Here is a 25,038-nt window from a genome sequence, read left to right as displayed (position 1 = left end):
GAAAAAAATATTTGGAAAGGCTGATCAAATGAAGAGAGAACAAAACAAATCTTAAGCCTCAGGAACATAAAAACAGGTTGGATCTACTGCACACATTGTTTGCTGTAAATAATATGGTGCACGCTGACTTTTGCAATCACTGCAATTACTGTATGACTGCCCTAAATCTTCACACCGTCTCTGGAGACTCTCTCTGCTGTGTACGATTTTTCACTGCTCTTTCTCTGAGCTGTTTGTTCCCTGGCAGTGCTGTTCAGCTGCTCACCATCATTCTGTTTTCCCCTGCATTTCTTTATAACATGGAAAACAAACAAACAAAAAAAAAAAGATGTGTAGAGACAGGGTGTGAGTTAGTTTCTGTAAGAGCTTGGCTACAGTTCAGTCAAGGCAAAGAATCAGAAGGGTCAGGAAAGGTCATCGTACAATTTTTTTGCAACAAGTCTACAGGAGAGGTTGTCTTTAGTGAAGGAATATGATTGATATCGTGCTCTGGCAGAGCAGAGAACTGCAAGAAAATAAGGAAAGAAATGGGCCAAGTGATCGACAGAGACACATTTGTGTTTCAGGGAATGAATCACTTTCACCTGAGAATTAAGAAACATTTTCTGCTCCCATTTATACTGCCAGGAGAATTTGGCTTGGCAGCCTTATGCTTGTCAATGCCAGTGGGGCACGCACTAGAAAATGTAGCCATGTTGGAGAGATGCGATCAAATCCTGTCTAATGAAGTTTCCATTGATTTTCCTTGATTCATATCTTTTAACTAGACCTGAGTGTGTCCAATGCTTGGGTCACAAATTATAGTCAAATCCTGTTTCTGCTGTATGGACCGTGATTGGGCCAGCTTTACAGACATTGGCTAGTAGTACTGAAGCTCAATTACAGAATGTGGAAGAAATATTTTCTAAAAGCTAAAAGATATAGGTTTATAGCAGTTTCTGGATCAGCATATAACCACAGCTAGAGATTTTCTTGACTGGCCCTCTATAACAAACAGAATATTAATTAGATAATTTGAAGGTAGATAATTTTGCTTTAAAATCTTTGCTTTTTTTTCTACTCTATCCTTGACATAGATAATAGAATGTACTTTAAGGAACTCAGTGCTACCATTGCCAAATGAAGATACCATGATTTTGTAGCTTTAAAGCCACTGAATCCATCTTCAGAATTTGTGCAACCTGTATTTTTATTGATCTGGATTTACATTTACAGATACTCTGTGATTATGTCACTCCTTCATCTACCCAGCTACGTTAACACTTACAGATTTGACTATTTAGTAAGATTCTAACTGACAGTAATCACTGCGTGGCTGGATTTTCGCATGTTCTGTTCCTTAATTCACCATTAATACTTCATTTATTACTGTGACAAAAAGCTTAGTTATTCATTATTATTCTCACAAAGGCCAGGTAGTTCCTCCAGATAAATGCTTGACAGATTTGAGCACCAGGATTAAAAGTAATAGAGTGCAGAAGAATATAACACAACTAATTTTCCCGTGATTTATAACCCTTCAGAAGAGCAACATTTATCCTTATTTGACTGAGACTCACACAAGTCTCTCAGGATACCTTTGCCAAGCTGTAGAGAGAGAATACCTCCCCTAGATCACACTCTGTGGTTTGGATTCATCCCTAACCCTAAACTCTTATGACAGACAGCAACAGGTCAAGTTTTGTGAAATTCCTGAGTCTCTCTAACAGCTGACTGCTGCCTACAGCAGTGATCCAGCTCTCTCCTTCCTCACTTCCAGATGTGCAAACTTGACTCCTTCTTTGTTTTTATTTGTTTGGAGTTTTCTGTTTGTTTTGGGCTTTTCTTTGCTTAGGGTCGTTTTCTGCTGACTTAGTAAGATGAGCTCATTTATTCAAGATCAGATAAATTGCATAGGTAGTGCATGAGAAGTGGGGGGAGGTTGTGGCAGGATGCTGGTGACTGTGAAGAGAGACAGGATTTCCCCTTTTGCTGGTAGAGTCTTTAGATGGACTCAGCTGTTTTGGGAAACCTCACTAGTACATGATTAAGGCAGCAGGTGGTTAAGGCATTAAGGCAGGAGGAGCTGTTTTATTTATATGTTTACATTTAGGTTTTATATTAAGCTCCTGCTTTACCATAAGACAAATTGTTCTTCTGCAGAAGCATAAATGTTTTCACTAGATCATACTGACTGTTTTATATGTCTCTCTGTCTACCAAGATCTTTTAGTATCGAATCAAGTGAGGTTGAAGATTCTGAAATCCCAGCACAAATATTTTGCTGTTGTTGCAGAACAGAGAAATTATCATTCCCAAAAGATCGATGAAAGATCCTGTCTCTGGCAGTGGTCAGTGCTGAATCTTTCAGAAGACAGTATAAATTCTTCCTCCTAATGTTCTCTCTCCACAAGTGCACACAATGCACTTAATTGTTCAGTCCAGAGAAAAGAGCATCTTCCTGACCCTAGCTGATCATAATTTCATTATAGCTTTATTTATATCAACATTAACATAAATCTTGATGGTTATTGCTGGTACTGTTACCAAGAAGGACTGTGTATTTTATTAGGGCTGTAGTCTAACCTCACTCTGCAAATCAAGAACTTCTGGCAACCTTTCATTCCCCAATAACTTCCTTCTATACAACCTCCTTACTTCGTCTTTGTAGGAACTCCTACATGAATCCAACTCCCTCTTTCATCCCAAGGATTAAATTCCCATTCTCCACGTGCCAGAATCTCTGTGTCCTCTTCTGTTACCAGGATTGAACATTTTTCCCTCAGTGTCAGGAGCAGATAATCAATCACTTTTCCCTTTTCTATGCTTTGGATCTATTGAAAATTACCCACCTCACTGAAGCCATAGATCTGCTAAATACTCAAGTTACTTCCTTACCAGCACTATTCCTGGTAGTTTTATCATTGGGCTAAGGAGAGTCAGCCAGAGATTCACAGATTTAAGACCACACCATAGTCCTATATAAACTAGTTTGACCTCTTCTATCACACAGACCATTGAGTTTTACCCAGTTACCTTTGTGTTGTGACTTGAATTCTTTATTTTTAAAGTACTGTCAGATGTCTGGATATAGAGGTACCTGAGCTGGCTTTGTGCAGAGTCAGTTTGGATTCGATACAGTTTAACAGTTCAGAAACAGCAATGCATACAAATACAGCTATTCTGGTTATAGGGCCGATTGGTGCTAGGATCCCAAGGATATTACATTGGGATATTACATTTCATCCCAAACTTCTGAAAGGGATACAGACACACACAGACATGGCCCAGCTTTGCCAATGTCTGTATTTCACTGAGTGGCCACCTTCACCAATGATCCGGAGGCCTCTGTGAGACTGCTGCCTCTTTACCATTCTTTTCAATACTGCCAAGCACAAAACTATCACTGATCAAAGCAAGGACTAACACCAATCCCCATGGGCTGCACCACAGTCCCCACTAGCTGCTTTATGTCATGATAGACAATAAACATAACAATTACTACTTTTTGTCATTGCTACTAATGAACATCTCTCCACTAAGGAACGTTTGCATGCTATTGCTAGAAATTCTTAGTCTAATGCACTTTCAAAAACACCATCATACTGGCTTAAGCCTAAGAAGCCACAGATTTTTCTTAATGGCTTTTGCATTTCTTATCAAGTGTCTACACTTCTTAACTAATTAATGTAATTTTGCCTTTTTTCTATCTGTTTAGTACCACTTTTTGTTCCTAATTTGTACTTTAGTCTCACTTCTGAATAAGGGCAGGCTTTTAGTCAAAATTGCCCTATTACTTTCATTGAGCTAAGACTGATATAGATTGTCAAAGTATATATACCAAAAAGACATTGATGGTCTTCCATTTCAAAAGCTCACAATTTAATACAAGAGACAGCAGGTTCAGGGAAGCAGATGGTAGACTGCAAGAATGCAGTAACACAAACAGTCTAATTTTACCATGAGAGTAAAAACTCTCAGTTGTGCTGTTTCCGTGTAGCACAGCCCACTCATTGGTTTCCATGCAGGATCCCACATACAGAATCAGACATTGTATCATTAACCCCTGCACTTTCGGCGTCACTGAGCTTCACAGGTCAATTATATGCTGCATAAAATAAACTCTTTTTTTGACTTATTTTAATTATTATTGAATGGGTAAATCAGCAGGTCTGTTCAAGTCTGGTATGAAGCAGCCTTCATCTTTTAGCTAAGGAATAGTTTTGATAACTAGTAAGACTTTGTTTTCTTTCAATAGCCCTGAGTTATAACCTACTGAATGAATTAAAAAATAATAATTGCACTGGGGTTTAGATCAGGCCAAATATAATCTTCAGATATACATAATACATCAGCCCACATGTCAGACATCTGGCATTATTGATCAAGAAACTAGAATCAACAAACTCTTCCTCTACAAGCACTGAAAGGAGCAAGAGATGGAGACATTTTTGCAAAATTATTTGAGAGGTACTAATGATAGGGGCAAATAAACAATTATATACATGGAAAGATTCTAGAGTAAGGAATCAGTCTGGACTAGCTGGGAGACTTAAATAGGAAACCACATTAACTAGAGCTGCATTTCCACTGGAATGTCAATCTAGCTTCTGAACTCACATTCAAGCTGTTTGTCAGCATTTGCTTTCTAAATGTTTTTTGCATGTTTGCACTGATGCAATTTATGCCATATCAGTCAGGGAGGTATTTACTTATCCGGGCAACTGGAGGACAACTACCCTTTTCACCATAGTCCTTAAAGTCTCCCAAACCTGGTCTGCTTCTCTGCAACTGGCTACCTGTATTTCTAATCTCAGCAAGATGCAGGTAGTGATCTGCATGTCATTCCCATTTGAAGTCCCCTATACCAGTTTATATGAAACATGGATGTCAGTGGCTAAAGAAGCTATACATACAGGAAAATACCTTACCCCATTAGCCAATTTACCACATAGTAGATTAATAACTTGCTTATATTTCTATCATGCTTGGACAGTCATTAACAAATTCTGTTTACTGCCTGGATAGCAGGTGGCTCCACCTACTCATGCCAGGGATGGAAACATTCCTGAGCTTTAGGGAAGGATGGAGGAGTGAGCTCAATAATTCTTTCGGAAGTCTGTTAAAGTATTAATTGAGTTATGGTTCACAGGAAATCCCTGGGGAAAGGGGAAGTCTGACTCTGAACAGAACTGCAGGGAGTCTTTGGATAGGTGAGGTTACAAATATTCTTATAACCTGAAGATACACGTATCCCCAGATCAATGCTCCTTTTCAGTAATAGTGAATCCTAGGACAAAGCTTTTTACTTGAGATGTGAATCTCAGCTGTGAGGCTAGTGTGTAAATAGCCTAGGAGCTTGTTAGAGAGCAAAACAGAGAGAAATTCACTGAGGCTCACCTAATATATGGGTAGCCGAAACATGCTTTTATTTACTTCTCTGCCCCTGTCACAATGAAGTTATTAATGGAATTGTTAGTATTTGAACAATAGCAAATAAAATCTTCCTTCACTTTTACATAATGTTCATGCTCTGTTAAAGAATGATTTCAAAATATCTGGCTTTCCATTTCTATAGGCACGGCAATCCTTAAAACAAGGTACTGGACCAGTCTTGCACTAGACCACAGTACTCAGGAACAACCAACTAACCTTCACAGACTAGTTGCGCAGCTATTAATGCACAGTGCCGAAATGGGAAATCTATCATCCAAGACAAACATTAGTAACACTCTACGTGGCAGGCAATGATACAGTAGGGAGAGTGCCTGAACTCCTGACTCTACTGCTGTGCTTGTAACATTCCCAGTTTACTCAGTCCTGTTTGACTACCTCTCCTCCGAGTCTCCATAAATGCCTGTTGTTTTAATGCTTTTCTGTAATGTGGACAGGAGCTTCCTGCTAGCCCTACTCAGATCATCAACATGTTGGCATTCAGTGCATGGAAGAAAGTCAGGTATTACTGATAGGAGCTGGGTGTTGATCAGCAACCTGGAGTTGACAGATTTTATGTTTTATTACTTATCCCCAAGCCATTTACTCCCTTTTAAAATTCTAAACTTCTAAGCTAGCAAGGATTTTTTTTTTAATTAAGTACCTTTTCAGTGTTTAAGTTTGCTTAATGGATAACCGCCTGGCAGCTATTCACTCTTAACTCAGTTTGCTCAGCAGTGAGGCATTTTATAATTAAAGCCATTTTCCAATTATTCTGCTCTGCAATATTTATGTGCCAGGCAAAATACTAAAGAAATGGTTTCGCCTGACTGAACAATTGAAGGAAACACTTCAGGTGCTCATCTGTTCTTCAGTGGTAACAGAAGCTTTTAAAATTTAGCTGTAGAACTTTTCGCCTATTTATCCATTATATCTTGATGTTAAAAACTACTGTGACCTTCATAAATAGTTCTAAGTCAGTTCTTTTCTCAGCAAAATCACTTCACATCCAATAAGAATCTGTGCACAGAACAGCTACAGAACAAGAGCTAGAATAAGCAGTTATGAATTTGTATCACACAAGTATTTTGAGCACCACCCCCTAACTGAAACGTCCCAGATAATGAAAGGCTATGTCAAAAATTCCTTCTCTTCCTTACATAACTAAAGTACATTCAAATCCTAAATTAGCTAAGAAATTTTCTTCAGCATTCAAGGAGCAGTCTAGAGGGGCTTGGGGCACTAGGTCCTCTATAGTATTACAGCTGACAAGTGCTGTGTAACTGCAATGGCAGCACTTAAAAAGTAAGTGAAAGAACTGTCCAACAATTTATTGCTCATAAAAAAGTTTATTTTTAATTTCAGATTCAGATTCTATGTATGGAATTTCCAAAAAGATAAGGAAAAGCCTCTATAAATACCTAAACAATTGCTAGTTAGTTAGAACTTCTGTGATCAAATTTAGACTAATAATTATTTGGCCAATCAAAGACCCTGGGAAATAAAGCCTAGGTCCCAAATTAAACAGTTTTACCCTAATGTATACATTGTGTTCAACAGTAACTTCTGCATCCTTATACTTTTCAAAATACTTTAGCTAATTACACACTATCTCAGAAAATAATGCAACTTTAAGCTAAGATTTGTCAATGTGACTTCTTGGGCATAAAATGTACCACTAAGAAATCTCTAAATAAAGTTAGATCTGCTGATCTTAGTGCATGCAAAAGTCGTCTCGGAAAATTTCAGCCTAATAGGGGTTGTTTGACAAATGTTTGTTTTGTGGCACATCAAAAACTAATATTGGACAGAAGCAGTTATTCAGCTGTCACTACGCTGCTTTACCATGCAGGACTTAATCCCCCTCAAACAGCCTACATCTATAGTCACTGAAATCAATGGGGACTTTGTCATTGGTTTCAGTGTCACAGGATGTTGCCAGAACAGCATCTGCAGTAGCTCTTAGACAGGAACACTATGAAAAAAATCTTCATCTGCAACTAAGATATATGTTTCATGTTTTAAAAGACTGGCCTTGAATGTGCTTTTTTTTTTTTGTCTTTCTTCTATCAAGCAGCATATTTATCAGCTTTAGTCGTAGAGATGATCTTGAGATGATCTTAAGAACTCACCTGCTAAGGGATTAGAATTTCTTTCTAATTTGCTTCTTTATTAAAATAATCAGGGCTTGAAATTAATTTTTAATTGCTCACAATCTTTGCTCCTTGCATGGAAAGTAAGTAGCACATTTCCGAGGCTTTTATGAGTGCTTTGGTTACTTCTTTGTCCATTTGCTTTAGGAAACAGTTCACATTCCAAAAACAGAAAAGCAAGAAACTCCAGGTAAAGAGGAATTCATTAGTAGTTTATTTCAGCTCAGGAGAAAAACAAACAACAAAAACCCACAAACAAACAAGAAAGCCCAAGCTTTTTCTTTTCTTTTTTTTCTCTCTCTCTCTCTCTTTTTTTTTTTTTTTTTTTTTTTTTTTTTTTTTTTTCCTTAGGAGTATTAAGGAAATCAAAGAAACAGGTAGCCCTGGAAAGGAATTTCTATGAACCTACTGTAATACACTTGACTTCTCTAGCTCTGTATCTCAAATTTCCCATTATAAAATGAGGCAAATAATACCTTTTAGTTTATAATGGCATTTCACAAATAAATAATTTAGGATCAGACTATGCTGGTTTTTCTATGTTTCCCCCCCACACACATTGTGTGATACCTTATCATGAAATTGTTCCCAAAGGACTGGTGAACTTATGCAAGAGCTCCAAAACCAATCTCCCTTAGAAACTACTTGCATAACCATGTGTTATTAGACATAAATTAAAAAGAAATGACAGAATCTAGCTGTTAAAACTTCATGAGTTGCTCAAATACGACGGTGATAGCAGTCATAAAAGCTGTAAATATATTACATCAAAACCCCACTTTGTTGCATTCCTGACTTCCAAAATATCCTTTGATTTCGGTCTTGCCACTGCTCACTCCCAAGGTTTTTTTTTAACTCTGAATTTCTCCTCAGACAAGAAACAGACAAACAGTTTGCTTCTCAAGTGGTGTAGACTTCCTAAGAAAGTGCCTTTCAGTGCTCGAAAAGCAAGGAGGTAATACAAGACATTTTTTGCAGCTATCTATGTGGTAGCTACAGCTATGCCACAGGATGTGCTGGGTGTATATTGGTAGTAGGAGGCGCTGCCTGATGTCTTCCCAGAAAAACCCACAACAGCCTCCGTAAGGATGTGTACTAAGTACCTATTACAGGAGTTACTAGGCAAATTAAGTGTATGTGAGGGGCTGCATGATTTTAAACCACTGCATTAGCCATACTGACTTGGTCTGAAAAGAGTAGTAAGCTCAAGCTGAGATGAGCATTTTTGGGTTGAATAAACATGCTGGCAATTTCCCACCTGAGTAATTTTACACTTCGGTGACTACTAAACAGTTATCGCTTCCATACTCTGGGATGGTCTGGTATCCAAAACTCAGAAAAATAACCCATGACTCGCTATCATAAATAAATCTTCTTTAGCCCCCTCCTGATGCTGGCTAAAGGAAATGTCATGAGGCTAGGAAGGAGAGTAAAGCTGGTAGTGGAGCTAGGTACCAGGATGGTTGTAAAACTAAACTTTAACATGCTTAGTTCACTGATGTTCAGTATGAAAACGAAGTGTAAAACTGCAACACAAGACTCGTAAGTCACAGCCGGACAAGTTTCCACTGGAGCAGAGCATCCACACAGGGTCTTGCACCAACACAAGGGTGGCAGCACAGCCCTCCCAGCCTGTCATGTGCTTGGCCAGGGCAGGGCAAGGGACAGAAACATTTCAGCTGGCTCCCAGAGCGGCCTTATTTTACTTCTGAAGAAAAAAAGAAAGAAAAAAGAAACAACAAAAAAACCCACTATCCAACCTAAGCCCTGAAGACTGTTTTGTGGGAAACATTTTCCACATTTCCCTGCTCCATTTCCCAGCGCGGCTGCGACGCCTCCGGCTCAGGGTGCCTGGAGAAGGGATGCTCCCGGACAGCAGCCACGCTGGCTCACTCCAGCAAGCCCCTTTCTCCTCCCGGTGCCCTTCCCCATCCACGGCGGTGAGGAGAGGCGCCCGTTCGGGGAGGCAGCGCGGCTCCATCTGCAGCACTGAGCTACCAAACCCACGTCGAAAGCGGGGGACGCGCCCCGCCGTACACGGAGAAGCCCCCACGCGTTGGCGTCCGCGCCCTCAGAAGCGGCGGCGGCGACGCCTCCCGCTTCCCGCCTCCCCTCCCCCGCTTTTCCCTCACGGCGCAGAGCGACCGTTGGGCGCGCGGGAAAAGGCGGGGGGGGGGGCGGGGGGGGGAGCGCGCGCGCCCGGCAGGCGGCGAGCAAGGGCGGGGGGGAGGCGCGCGCGCGCGTGCGCGGGGCGAGGGCCGGGCCAAGGCGGTTAATGGCGGCCGCGGCCGGCGGCACCTCCTCCTCCTCCTCGCGGGGTGGGCGTGGGCAGCGGTGCGGGAGGAGGAGGAGGAGGAGGAGGAGGAGGAGGAGGCAGCGCGGGGCCGGGGGGAAGGAGAGGGAACAAAGCGCAGGAGCTGCCAGGTAAGGCCGCAGCCGCCGCTACCCTGGCGGGGAGGAGAGGGAGGCACCTCTTCCCCTCCCCATATATCTATATTTTTGTTATTATTAAACATTTTTTTTTCCTTCAGGGTGGATTTCAGGGCTTCTGGGAAGGGTTGGGGGAGGGATCCTCGCCCTGGTCAGCCGCTGCTGAAGCTAAGTTCTCCCCCCGCCGCCTCCAGGGGCGCCGGGCAGAGGCGGGGCGGCGCGGGGGGAGCCCCCAGGGCCAGCAGGAGGTGGGGTGGTTTTTTCCCTAATATCTGGCCGGCGGTGGGAGGGAAAGCCGTACTTTTCAGTAAGAAGGCATATCCTTAAAAAAAAAATAAAATTCTCATCTAGTTCCTTTGGTTCCCCCCCCCGCCAAAACACTGCCCATTTCCTTTCATTTATTTATTTACTATTCTGTTTATTATTTTTTATTTTCTTATTTTTATTTATTGTTTTATTGTTTTTTGGGGGGTTTTGTTTTTTGTTTTTTTTTGTTTTGTTTTGTTTTTGTTTTTTTGCTTTTGGAGGGTTGCACTGCTTCGAGTTTTCGGAAAACGTCGCGGTGTTGTTGTAATTTATTTATTTATTTATTACCCTTTCGGTGGGGAGGGAGCTTGCTTTGGGAAGGATGTACTCAAAAGCTCGCCTTTGGTGATGAGAGGGGTGGGACCCGGCGAGGTGCCTCCGCTGCTGAGAGTTTCTGCTTTTCCTTGCCTCAAGGCGCTGAGGGAGAAGGGGGCCCCCAGGGCTGCCTGCGGCCATGGGGGTGCAGGACCGGCCTCAGTGCTTTTTTGACATCGAAATCAACCGGGAGCCAGGTAAGCCTGGGACTTTGCTGTTTGTCTTTTCATTTAAAGCTGTTTCTCTGCATCTTTGCCTTATTAATTGGCCCAACCTATTCGCAATGAATTTGGCCATTGTGTGTATTTGTGTGTGTGTGTGTATATATATATATATATATATATATATATATATATATATAGATGTATATATATACACACATAATTTTCCGAGTTAATACGTTTGTTAACTTAGTATTCTTTGGAACTTGATATTAGCTGGGTTGCTGCATGCTTTTTGTTTTCCTCTTGAGATCGATTTTTTTCATCTCATACCCCAATGGAGTGCATTCAGAAAGGCTAACCAATACGGCTTTGAACATAAAAAGCATTGTGTATTAAGAAGTTATGTCTAGCTGCATATTGAGTATTGTAAATTTACAGTCGTGTGAATTACAGAAGATTGAGGCAAGTTATGAGGGAACTGGAGATAATGATAAAGTATGTGTTAAGTGCTACAAGAAGCGGTTTTAATCATAGAGTAAGTGAATTGGAAAGGGACCTCAGGAGGTCATTTGGTATGAACCTCTCCTTCTCTTGCTTAAAATGAGTCTTCTGACTGCAAACAAAGAATGGACCAGGTGGCCTGGTTTAAAAAAAGAAAAATCTATCTTTAGCTCAAATTTTCCCTATGGAAAGTGTAATCACCCTTAAGTGGTAGGCTGTGAGTTTTAATCCTGGACTAGCTAGTTAATTCCCACTGCAGTTTCATCTCTTTTTCTGTTTTTGGCAATCTGTAAAAATGTTAATACAGATTACTACTACTTAAAAATTATGAAGAAGTAAATCCATGTATATGGTTACATAATATGTTTTCGACACTTTATATTGCTGTTATTTGTTACTCAAAAAAGAGATAATTGTGATGGCTTCATTACGCTTTCACTTTCATTTTCTGCTTCGTTTCTGTGAAAGCCTTTGAAATAAGAGTTTATATCTACATTTTCAAATTTCAGTTGCATTCAGATGCAGCTTTAACCATCTCATTTGCTTTTTCATTTCATCAAAAATTCAAGAGATTTAATTCCAACTGCAGTGGCCTGATATGGCATAACTATGATTTATGGCTATTAAAACTTCATTTGAGTTATTTTAGTTGTTTAACAGTGCTTTTTCTAAACCCTGTTTGAGGAGAAAAATGTAACTTCTAATGTAAAATGATTTTTAATATTTTCCATAATTTTAAATTCAATTTTTTTATGGAATTGGACTATTAAAAATAGTGTTTAAATGTTTTGGGTAAGCAGGCTTCCAGTTCAAAATGAAATAGATTTGTAGCACAATTATATATATGATTAGTTCAGTCTCACTTACTTTTCATCTTTGGTCTTTTTTTTTTGTTTTGTTTTGTTTCAACTCTTCTGAACAATCTTGCTACTCTCCCTACTCTGTTGTACTTATGCTTTACTTCCTTCTGATCTTCACGTGTGCACTCCTGCTTCTGTTCTGTAATAACTCATTACGAAACACATGATTGTAGAAGGGACAAGAAAATTGTCACAAGGAAGAATGGGCTACCATGTTTTCCCTTCTATCTACTTGAATTTGATGACTGATAAGAGAAATAGTAATGTTAGTGTTGGTGGTGCAGAACAGTGGTTCCCTGGAGTATGAACAGAGCCAAAGCCTTGCTGTTTACTTTCTCTTTAAGATGAATCTCACAGCTGTACATCAAATGCAAAACCGTGGTGTTTTTGTTGCATGTGATTAACAGCTTTTATTTTTACAGGAAAACATGCCAATTTATAAAATGTTGGGATCGGGACTTGTATATAATGTTGTTATAATACTGTATGCTGGTGTCTATTCATCGTTAATTTACTGTGCAGTTATGTCTCAAAACTTAAGATCAAATATATTAAAGCTTAAATATTGCCCTTTGGGCTGTAAGATGACCTTCAAAAGCTGAATCAAATGCGAGTGGTACAGCAGTGCTTACGGGTAACGTGAAGCCTTTGTACTATCCTTCTGATAACAGTGAGGTATTAATAGGGAAAGCTGCTGACAGCTTAAAAGTTAAAATTAACATTTTTGCTTATGTGACTTTAACACAATTATCCTATCTGCTTGTTCATCTTTCTTGGTTACAGAGATACTGGGGAAGGGAACAATGCTGCATGGTGCTGCTAGCCTAGAAGTAAGACATTGCCACCCTCCCTGTCTACACTGGAAAGTTAAGCTAACCTCTCCCCAGAGAATGCAGAGAATAAGAGGACATGCCTCTCTTTTATGACACTAGATACATGTCTTTGCTCACAAAATACGAAACTTTGTCATCCTAACGCTTTTGGTTGCTTAGAATCCAAGTGTTCCACTGCATGGCTGGCAACTGTTAGTTAAATTTCCCCTTACAGATTTTATGTTTGTTCATTCGTTGGGCACATACCTGTAGCAACTAGAAATAAGAGAGCAGTGCATGTACTTCATTAGAAGGAGCAGCAAAGGTGATATATATGTGTGTGTGTGAGAGAGAGAGTGGAAAAGGGAATACAGAGTATGAATCAGTTTTACATTAAACTAGATTTGTTACGCTATGCAAAATACAGTATTTATCCTGTAACTTTGGTTATGCTTTCAGAAGCTGTATTAGAGCTGCTGTGCCTCTATACCCTTACTTCAAATTTAGCTACAGAATAGTGAGGTAAAACTTGATGCCTATTTATATGTGCCTCTTGCTGTGTGGTAAACTTTGTAGGCTTTTTATCAGTATTTTTCAGTGTAACTTGAAATTTAGCTTACTTTCAATAAGCTCTTTGTTAACCATTTTTTGAGTGCAGATTGTGGTTGACATTTTTTAAAGAGCAAATGGAAAACAAATCAGGATTCAGCATTTTTTGGGAAACTACTAGCGGAGAGAGCTACTTTCCCATGTTTTAGGGTTTCTCCCCCCCCCCCCCCCCGCCCACCTCCCAATAATGGATTTGGGCACAGACCACTTGCAGATAAGAATAAACTACTTTTGGTACCTGTAAAATTTCGGGGTGTGAGCAGGTGCCAATTTGATGACAATAGCTAGATGCCTAGTAATGTCTTGACTCTCATGCAAGATCCTTGTGTGACTTGTGTTCTAATTATCATAGTGCCTAAAAGGTTGATGTCTGACTAGTAAGCCAAATACAGAGTCTGTTGCTGTGATAATTTATGTGGCTGTTCAAAGAAAAAAATAATGCTTCGTTTTCTTCCCACTCCATCATGTTGAGCAAAGCTGACTGGCTTTGTCTGTCAGAAAATGTTTAAAATCTTAGAATGTACTGATTTTTGCTGTGCTTCATACCTATTCACCAACGAATTTTCCTTGTTTTTACTGTTTCTTATTTAAACCTGGGTGTTCTTTTATTGTTTGCTAGCTTTTTCCTTCTGCTTCAGTTTCTCTTCTTCCTGGGATACTGTCCTTCCCCTTTTCAATCAGTCACTTTTTTTGTTAATTCTAGTCTCAGTTGTCTGAAGCTTGGTGTTTTGGGGAATTTTGCCTGCCAGAGCTGTGAATTTAATGAAAAGCTGCATTGGACCAGTCACGGTAGTAGTACATCTGTATTAATAGAACCAGGGAGACAAATTTATTATGAGGTCTTTGTTATCATTCTTGAACAGAGAAATTATTTTGAACTGGCTTCCCATTGACTTTTAGCCCTTTAGTGTTGCAGATTTGCAGAAAATAGTTAAGTGCTTTGCCTCTGTCAGTGTACCAACTAGCAAACCAGCTTAGTGCAATGCAAGAGAAGTCAAGAGGCCATGTGGGGGCCTCTCTCGGAGAACATGAGGGAAATGAGATGAGTCTCAGGGAGAACACATTTAACATGTTTTAGGACAAAATTGTAATACACATGTTACACAGAATTATGATTGATGTCAGTTTAGAATGTAAAGCCCTGCATGAGTGAATGAACATTTACCTTGATGTTTAAAACAAATTGTGGATTAGCAAATGAAAAAAAAAACAAACTGGTAAGTCTTTGCTACTAGGAGAAGACAAAATTTAATTTTTTCCTTGCATTTCTCAGAAGGCAGTAAATCTGAGTTGCGAGCAGTGCCGAAAATGCACAAATGTTCTTGCTGTTGTAGAGATCGTAGAAATTTGGAGCAAAGGGAATTTTAGGGAGTTTGTGGAGGACACAAGTTAATAGAGAGAGCTGGGGAAGGAAGAAGTTTGTGGAGGCTTTGACTGCACAGAATGTAAATTAGGGTAAGGAAGCATTGAGAAAGTGATAATGTGTCAAAACTTTTTGTAGATTCCTGCTTAGAGGAATTGTGACATCCACTGTTTTAACTGATGTTTTAAATCTTTTTCCACAGTGAGCTTTTTTTCTGAAAACTGTACCTACATACCTACATTTCCACCCAGAAGCAGTCTTCAAATATTATTCTTAGGTTTCACAAATGTAGGGATAAATAAATGCATAAGATTAAAATGTTTATTTTAATAAAGTGTTATTTAAACTAATATGCAAATTTATCTAAGCCTTTGGGCATCTGACAAACATTCTGGTCTGCCTGCAAAGGATGCGTACCACTGTCTTAATGACTGGACTCCCTACTTCCTTATTCAGCAGGATGTTCTTGATGAAATATTGGGAAAAATGCAGCAGTCTCCTCTTGCCTAGTTTGTGCTAAGAAAGCAGGAAAAGACAAAAACAAAAATTAACTTAATTATTAGAGCCTACTTATTTAAGTTCTCTAGTTTTAATTTGAATTAGGTTTATTTTGGGATTGTCTATCTGAAATTGAGTCCTTTGTGGCCTAAACATAATATAATCTAGTGAAAGAGTTTGTGTAAAATATGTTCAGGCAATGCATGTTTGTGTTTTTTGATTTTTTTTTTTTTTTTTTTTTAAAGAAGTAGAGCAGCTAAATTGGGGAAATCACTCAATAAGCATTTGAAATAAAATTTTAATAACCAGACTTTGCTAGCAGCAGCCCTTGTTATGATATAGTGTGAGTATTTCTACTCTGAATTTTTGTAACCTGATTTGAATTAAATTCTAGTTTTCCACAGGTTAGACATTGTTTAGACATTCAAAAATGAAAAAAAAAAATTTTTTTCAGCTTGTGAAATGAAGCTCTGAAGTTTGCTAATTTCTGGTCATTATGCCATTTGGCTTCTAGAACTGGTGTGCTTCATTAGCTGCAGATAGTGCTTTATGAAATCATTTAATTTCAAAATATCTTAGAACTTGTGTCATATTTACTGTATTTAATTACTTATAATTTAGATCTTTCTTTGTCACTCTAATTTCTATCCAAAAATGTCTTTAAAGAATGAGTTTAAAAGCTTCATAAAAAAATAAGAGTACTTCATTTTTAATAATACTCAATGTATTGTTTTAAGGTTAATAAGTTATCGGCTACATTTCTGTGATTCTGACGTAAAAAAATACTAATGCACTGTAAAAACTGCACTGTGGTATGAGTGAGCTTGTCTTCATAACTGACGAGAATCAGCATTTTATTGAGCTAAAATTATAGGAATGTCCTGCCAGCTGATGCATTACAATAAGATTAGTGTAACTTTCTTGTGATATTGGGAAGATTTGCAGCCTAAGTTTGGTGAGGGTTTCATCATCAGGAAAATAACCTCAGCATGTGAAGTGAGGTATCTCTTCAAGCTTATTTACTTGGCGAAAGCTGCGTGAATAGTCCATGTAGGTTTATGAGCAGACTTAACCTACTTGAACAATAGTTTTTAGAAAGTGGTATGTTTATTTTAATTTGCTATTAAAATTTTACAGTTAGTTGTACAAAGCTTGTTCCCTAATTAGATAACTTAAGCTTTCTTTGTGAGATAAAGCACTTCAGAGAGGAAGGTTTGCATTATGGAGAGAAGGTATATAGATCTGAGGAAATTAATAATACTTGAAATCTTTTTTTTAACCCATGTTATGTAAGCGAATACCTCAGTTATTTGACTGTGAACTCCAGTTTTAAAACGGATATTTCTTTTTTTAGGGAAGAGGTGAGAGAAAGATTCATTGACTTTTAGGCAGATTGTTAACAGAATTTTTTCTTGTGTTAAACTAATAGCTGTCACTTTATGTGTATTTATTTGATCAGAGTTTGAAAATCTACTTGATCTTTCTTTGGTGCATTCAGATGACTGTTTGTCGATAGAAAATTACCTTTTTCTCTAACACTCATGCAGTTTAGATAAAAGTACAGCTAGTAACCCACCAGATGGATACTCAGTATGTGGTTTGTGTATTACCAGCAAACTTCAAAATTTTATATAATTAGACATGACAGAGTGAGGAGTACTTCAGGTTATGTGGAGGAGAGACTTCCTTATTTATTACTTAAACTGGCGCTGCTGTGATGCAATCTTTTGATGCTGGAACAGTGTCATAGGCCAAGTTTGTAGGAATTGAGAAGGTATGACAAGCTAGCAGACGTTATTGGCAAAGCACTAGTAAAAGTACTATTGAGATCATAATATCTTAATTAGGAATGTCTTTTTTCATGCTCTGCCTCAAAATCCCCAAGAACTTTCAGGTTTCCACCTGAACAGCTCAGGTCAACTGCAGAGAAGAGCTCTGAGGTTTCTGTACTGTCAAGCAGGCTGTTTCGTAAAGACCATATATTTTTCTGGCCGTTGGTGCATGTTAGTTTTGACAGTATGAGTGGTGTATATACTGATCACCTAATTTTATTCATACATTGTTAGGAAATGTCTGTTCTGTAGTTCAGCAATATAAGGATAAGTGTTGTGTGAAATGATTTGCATGGATTTCAGCAGAAAAGAGCTTTTTTCTTGTAACTGTAGACTGGCTGAAAAGTCAAAGTTGGACTTCTAAATTCCTATAGCCTTAAAGTAAGCAAGCAATTCATATAGCTTCTGTTGGATTGTAAACAATACAGCCTGACCTCAGTAGAGAGGTTTTATGCTTCAATAAACTGCATTTTATCTTGCCTTCTCTTTGACCCTATAAAATAAGCAAATAGGTTATGTTCCCAGTGCACATGGGTAGCATGAGCAATGAAATGCAACTTGTGCAGGTGCTTTGAAACTTGGATTTTTTTTTAAGCTAGCAGTGAGATTTCTTAACTCTGACACTGTTTTGTCAAGATAATAGGGACTTACAGTTGCAAGATCTTTTTTAAATCGGATGCAACTCTTTTTCCAGCTCTTAATGTGCTAGATAGTGTCCTTTACATGAAGGACAGTGACTTGGAATGGGAAAGCTTCCATAGGTTATTACTGAGGGCAAAAATCTCCCCCAGAGTGTACAGGCAGTGCACTTACTGGTTATTTGACAGCTGTCACCTTGGTAAATCAATTGCTGATCCTTGCTTTTCTAATATTTGCAAAAGGAGGATAGTGATAACATTTTCTTCCTGAAAGGCATCATATGTTATTTCACGTAACAAATGCAAGTTAGGAGGAAATCTGTATGTAGCTTTCTAAAGTGCTTAGTCACTGTTCAGTTCAGCACTTTTGCAAACAGAGGGATAGGACTTCTACTCTCCTGAATTACTGTGCTTACAATGAAAATCTATCTTATTTTTATTTTTTTTTGTAAGCAGTCTTCTCTATTGTGTTCTGTGTATGAGTCTTCAATCCACATAGTTTATAGTGGTTTCTTCATTTCCAAATAGCTTTTTCTTCATAGTGGTAGTTGTAACTACTACTGTTTTACATGGAGTTCTTGTGTATTAGCTATTTATTCATTCTTTGGAAACTGTTGCATGCACCTTCTTGAGGTTTTCCTGATGTGATGACAAATCCTTAGAGAATGTTCTTAATGCAGTTAATTAATGAAATACCTTTAATTGAAGAAATGTCTGTATTTTGAGTTTTTTGTCTAAGAGTACAGAATAGTGGGGATCTTTGTGGTCTTCTTCATTTCTCTGCTGACTTTCTGAACCAATAATTCACTTCTTCGAAGTCATGTATGTTTGGACAAAAACTTTAAATTTATTGTAGTTTCTTGAGAATCTGTTAGTTTTTCTTACTGCCAAAATATTAAATAAGATACAACTGAACATTTTTTTTCCCCTTGCAAGGGAAGGTAAAGAATTAATTCCTGGAATATTTACTTGTTTTGATAATTGTCATTGTTTCCAGGCTATACCACTAGAGGGTAGTACTCATTAATAGATTATTACCAGTAGCCTCATTGCAATGCTGGCCAACAGTATGGTTTTTATGGCTTCTTGTTTCACAACCTATAAGGATAACAAACTTTTTTTAACTGATTATGTATTTCTTAAAGTTTTCCTATGTCTGCAAGCTTTTAAATTTTTGATTTAGAAATATTTTCCCACTGTCTTGGAAAATAGAAAATGTGAAGCAGTTCTAAAGTTTTTTTTCCCTATGATAAGCCGCTCTTCACCAGTATTATTTTCAAAGGTATGTAGCATAGGTACCAGCGATAGAGTGGGAGTAGGTGTACTGAGAGTGGGAATTACTAGGCTTACTATGCATGCAGAAGTAGTATTTGTTTCATAATATTTGACAAGTAGAGCAATAATCCTGAAATGGCTAGTATTGTTCCACCTGCTTTTATTTTTTTTCTATTTGATTTTATCAAATATATTCTATACTTTAGTAAAGACTAAGAATTTTATTTCATATGTAATCCTTAACATGGTATGACACTAAGTTGGATTCTTTAGGATCAGATACAAAACTGCACAAGTATAATTAATAGTATTTGTGTAAGCATAGTACCTAAAATTAAAAAAATCTCATAGCTCTCTGAAGCTCTATTTATTGTGAATCATCTTCTTTTTCAAAACAGTAATTAACTGACAGGATACACTATTAAAAGAAACCAGTTTGGCTTTCCAGGTTGAATTGAATCATTACAAATCTTAATTGATTAATTGAATCCTAATAAATTACGTATGATGAGGTTGCTTAGTCTTTATTCTTGACAATCGTGCTGTTCTTTTGTGCCGCTTAATATATTCATATTTGAGATGCCTGATTCTGCCTGATAAAATAACTTTTTCCAGAAAATTATATATTCAAAACATGATGATTTTTGTTTGCTAATTTGCTTATGTGCTTACAAAGAGGTATAAAACTCTTTTTTTTTTTAATCTTCTAGTTGGTCGAATTATGTTTCAGCTCTTCTCAGATATATGTCCCAAGACTTGCAAAAATTTCCTTTGCTTGTGCTCAGGTAAGTAATAGTCTTAAAATTAAGAATTCTAATATATTAGAATTATTCATTTGTAGTAGTAACAGCAGCATAATACAGTGCTGATAATTTTCTGATTAAAGCAAAGCTAGGACTTGTTAGTGCTGAGGAGGTTTTGAGTAGGACTTAGCATGAAATTGTCTGGTATTCTACCTGATTTAAAGTAATTCTACATACTGAATTAGAGTAATAGAAGTAATGTGTGATTACAGAATGCAAAATTGTGAATTTATGGAGCAAAAACATGTTTGTCCTTAATCTGAGAATCCTTTAGTTAAAAGTGGTTGGTAAGGAGTATGGTGGTATTATCGTTAAAGTTATGTATATGTGAAAAAGGCAAACTGGAACCTTAGAATTTAGTCAGGAGAGATTGTCACTGTACAATACACTGGTGGCACTTAACTTGGGATACTACATAGAATTTTGATTGCCCTTGTTCAAGGGACGAACATTTCAACTCAGGTTCATAGAAGTGCTCAGGGCAAGGAAGAGTCCATTAAATCTGAAGAGAAAGCTTTTTTGTTTTTAGCAAAATGGAGAACTGAGTATGATGATTCCTTACAAATCCCATGGGTTGTTTGCTGCTTCCTCGTCCATGTTACTCCTCAGACATTTTGCAACTGTAAGCTGATGTTGAGTTAGGTTATTAACTATGTGATGCAAAGAATACATTCAGTGCCTCTTGATGACCTTCAAGTCCGGTGTACCTGACTGCTCAAGTACTTAAAATTTGCCTTAAATCAACTGCACCAGCAAAGCCTTGTGTATGAAATAACTACTTTCCTGATAGTTAAAAACTCTCCAGCAAGACCATCCAGGCAGGATTTTAACATCTGGCTTTTGTGAACAGCTTTTAGCTAAATTGATTATGTGAAAGAAATGTCTTTGTGGTATCTTTAATGCATTCTTTAAAAGTTCATCCTCTCAGTGCTCAGATCCCCAAATGTGGTATGTTCTAGATATCAGTGATAAGAATTAGAAGAGCCTTATAATACTATGAGCTCATGGAGGAGATAGTAGATACCCCAATTTTTCAGGTGCCCATGGTGCTGCCCCTTCTCTTTACTCCCCTGTCTGGTTCTTGTTTATTATGCCTATTGAAGTGTCAACTGGGGGAGACAGGCAGCTGTGAATGGGAGACAACACTATGACTGGTATAGAATAAGGGACAAGTCTTACAAGTGCATCTTAATCAGAATAAGGAACAACAGATGAGAAATAGAATGCAGTAGCAGGCTGAATAGCGTAATAACTGAGCCTCATATTCAGTAGTTCTTTTATTTAAGCCCTTACAGTGGCTTTACTAGAAAAGGTTTAGCTGGAGATAAAGGGAAGAAAAGGTGTTAGAGATCACAAGGAATGAAACTGAAGTAGACACTTAGCTGACTGTACAGTTCATATTGAACTCTTCAGCCAGAATGTGTCTTCATTGTGCTTTCTTTCAAATGTTTTTCTGATGTCTTGCCTACCATTGAGATGGGACTAAAAGACTCACAACTGCTTGAAACATTCCTTTTCATTCTTACGGTTGCTATTACGGAATCATATAATGGTACTGTGATTTAACAAATATCTTTAAAAAAATGCCAGAAAACCATGATAACTAAATCTGGAGTGGAGGGAAAGACACACATAAAGGAGCCTGGTGAGTGGAATGTTTAAGAGAACAGGATTCATTTCTTTTGCTTGTAGAAGCTATGTGTCTCTGTGATACTGGCTCCCAAGTTTGGACTCAAGATTGCTGAGCTTAAAGGCTTGGGTCATGTGACTGAGTCTTTTCTTGTTTGCACTGATTGCATCTGTACTGCTGTTTTGTTTTCCTTAATCCCTTCATGTCAACTCTTCCACCTGTATTTCTGCTTCTTGACAGGTTTTTACAGTGTAATTGTTATTGCTAATTTATCTGGGTCATACATGCTGTTTTCCCTGCCCACCTGCCTTGTACTGTGAGTGTCTCTACTGCCTCAGCCCATAAGCACCTAGGCTGAACTCTCTGTGCAAGGATGCTCTCTGTTATGTGATAATATGGATGTGAGCTGTAGCCAGCTGCAGAAGGCCAGGCTTTAGAGTCATCCATGTTGTCCATAGTAGGCTCCAGCAATACTTTCTCTCTGTCCCCATGGACTGGTGTGGGTGTTCAGCTAAACTACTACTTCTGTGTCCGCTTAGACTATGTTACTAAGCCTATCTTTAGAAGAACAGTATTCTGTTGGAGGGAGATGAGCATCAACTGGTAAGATTGCTTTGACCTCAGGCAACCCAAACTTTTGAGATGTGAAGGATCACTTTTCATTTTCAGAGTTGTGAGCTGATAAAACATCTTCAAAGGCCAAATGAATCATTTCCTTCCAGTGACTTTATAAGCCACCAGCTTATAAAGGCATCATTGCTCCCTGGCACCATGTGTCCTCACTCATGCTGTTAGAGCCCTAGAAACTTTATTTGGACTCTCCATTTTCATTTTGTCATTGCCAAGTGAGTTTTTGCTTGTCTCAGGGCAAGGTGATATGCCCCAAGAGAAAGACTGGAGAATAATATTTCAAATGCTGTGCCTATCTTCGTGCCTGCTGCTCCCTCCATAATCTCTCTGAGGCAAGCCAGGATTACATTTTTGTCAGAAACGGATAGGAGAGGACAGGGTGATTCTGGCTGCCTTCCTGCAGCCTGACACTGTGGAAGAATGCTGTCTGCTTGGACAGCGAGATGCTTCTTGCATTTAAATTAAAACATCTGGGCTTAAACTGGCATATGTAGGTCAATTGCTGACTGACCCTCCAGTCAGTCTATGTATCAGGTAAACGCAAGCTCATGCGCTCTTTGGTGTTTTTTCAGGAGCTTCCCTTTGTATAATCTCAGCCAGAGACTGTTGTTGGGCACAAAATGCAAAATATTTGAGATTAGGCTGGTAGTGCAGAGTGCTAATAGGCCCTGAGAACGAGGTTTACCCACCACGGGAGACTGGTAGTTTGGTGAAGGCCTTTGTGTTGTCCTTGCCTCACAGATCTGTTTGTATAATGGAATAACCCTTAAAATCTCTGTAAATTCTCATCCATTCCTTTTCCCAGAGGTTTGCAGCAGGGAGGAGGCAACTAGATAGGGCTTGAGGAGCACTTTGTGGTTCAAGGAACAGGCAGCTGCAGGGAAAAAAAAGGAGATGCAGAATTGTGGATGTGTGAAAGGGACAGCTCTTGTCACTCTGTGGATACCTTGGAGAGGGCCGCTTTCTAGCTTTACGTGAGTAGAGATAAAATGGGGAACCTTCTGTTTTTTCAGGGCTTCCCCAGAAGTAATGGCACGTGCCCAGTTTGCTATGGGCTTTCTTAACACTTATCAATCCAAATGCAAGATTGGACCATCCTGATGTGTAATTAGGGCTACCTTATTTACCCTGTGCTGGAGTTCTGGAGTTGTGATGTGTAAGAGACTTCACTGTTTTCCTTGTATGCAGTCATGAGGCATGCTTGGAATAGGTAGCTCAATCCTACTTTTCCAAGACTGGATTGCATTCAAACTGAGTGGAAGCCCCTTCTCCTGAGCTCAGGTTTCTCTCCTGGGATTCTGCTGGCACACCCTTGCATGTAAATGGTTTGAACAGAACTCCAGTGTTACCTTCAGCTAAGATAACAATGTAGCTATAACCACAGAAAAGACTTAACCCATCCTTATCATGACAACAAATCATCGTAACAATTTCTTGTGAATTGTTAACTGACGCCTCCCCTCTGGGGGGGGGATGGATTTTTTGGAAGAAACCTAGTTTTCACTTATGCATGCTTGATGTCCTTTGTAAAGTTTCCATTTTTAGTAGTAGGAGGAGAAGAGACAAAAAGTTGGACTACTTTTATCTTTTATCATATATTTTGATGGCTCTCTTTTTCCTTAGCACTAGGAGGGAAGTCCTTGGAATTTGTCTAGTGACAATCTGTAGATTCTTTTTGTTTAAACTTCTTGCAGGTGAAAAAGGAATTGGAAAAACAACTGGAAAAAAACTGTGTTACAAAGGCACTACATTCCATCGTGTGGTTAAAAACTTCATGATTCAGGGTGGGGACTTCAGTGAAGGTAAAATAAGTTCTTTAAAATTGAAATGCCTTAGAACAGAAATATTAATCTATAAAGTTGTAAAGTAACTTTAGAAAATGATATGGAAGTATTAAAATGCTGTAAAATTTTCATTTTTTATAAAGTATAATGCAGATTCTCAGTTTCTTTGTTAATTTTCAAAATTCTAAACAGTTTCAACTGAAGTAATTCTTGTATAGAAAAAATTAAGTTAAAAGCTGGTGGAGTTGATAACACTTTACAGTTTGGATTTGAATTTTGTTTCCATATGTTATCTTAACTGCTTCACTGTTTTTTGTGCCCACACCGTAGGGTCAGCACTAGTAATACTCATTCCGTTTATACAGGGGCGTGTAACTTTGAATAAGTAAAACTAGTAAATATACTAAAAATACTTAATGGATGAGTCTCCAAAAGCAGATATTTTGAGGATTTAAGAATTCTTGTTTCCTTCCCTCTGATACGTGCGCAACTTCATGTTTCTGTCTGTCTGCATTCCCCAGAATATCTGCCTTTACTGAAACGTCTCTGGTCTTTACTGTAACTTCAACTGTTGTAACTGATGAAATGTATTTCTTTTATTTATTTTTTTTTGGGGGTGGTGGTGGTGGTGGTGATACCTTTAGAGTCAAACAGAAGAAAAGGTGCCTTTGAAAGAACTTAGTTACTTGCTTATCTTACCAATTCTGGTGGGGTCTCAGTTGTTCAGTAAGTTGGTTAGACTTACTGTTGTCTGTCTTGCTGTTGTATTTTCTTCTGCTGCTGCTTTAGCAAGTAAGAGGTGAGGAGTAGCCTTTGGAGCCTCACTTGAGGCTTTCCAGTGTTCAAGGGCACCAAGGCAGGGTTGATTTTTTTCAATGTTGTGAGTTTCAACAGGATAATGAAATGCATCGCTAGCATGGTGTTGCCTTATAAATGTGACAGGAGAATACTGTTAGACAAGCAGTTTGTTTAAAAATAGTATTTACAAGACTAACAGATTTATAAATCTGAAAGGTTGCCCTTT

The 25,038-nt window shown here is 38.4% G+C and overlaps 1 protein-coding gene across 5 annotated transcripts in view; it reads left to right on the top strand.

The window, feature by feature from the left end:
- Positions 1 to 9,940: 9,940 nt before the first annotated feature.
- The window catches only part of NKTR (natural killer cell triggering receptor), a 41,731-nt gene continuing 26,633 nt past the window's right edge, over positions 9,941 to 25,038 (top strand). For 4 of the 5 annotated variants that reach the window (XM_062568733.1, XM_062568731.1, XM_062568732.1 and 1 more), the window contains exons 1-4: positions 9,941 to 9,988; positions 10,715 to 10,812; positions 19,878 to 19,952; positions 23,925 to 24,032. In XM_062568733.1, coding sequence (XP_062424717.1) covers positions 10,755 to 10,812; positions 19,878 to 19,952; positions 23,925 to 24,032 — 241 coding nt within the window. In that variant the 5' untranslated portion in view covers positions 9,941 to 9,988; positions 10,715 to 10,754. Of the gene's footprint in view, positions 9,989 to 10,714; positions 10,813 to 19,877; positions 19,953 to 22,175; positions 22,204 to 23,898; positions 24,033 to 25,038 lie in introns of those variants that run through there. The other variant, XM_062568734.1, reaches the window with a different exon arrangement.

The sequence above is a fragment of the Rhea pennata genome, chromosome 2, assembly GCF_028389875.1.
Source record: "Rhea pennata isolate bPtePen1 chromosome 2, bPtePen1.pri, whole genome shotgun sequence".
Lineage (NCBI taxonomy): Eukaryota > Metazoa > Chordata > Aves > Rheiformes > Rheidae > Rhea > Rhea pennata.
The sequence above is the reverse complement of the archived record's forward strand: the minus strand, read 5'-3'. Positions and strand labels throughout refer to the sequence as shown.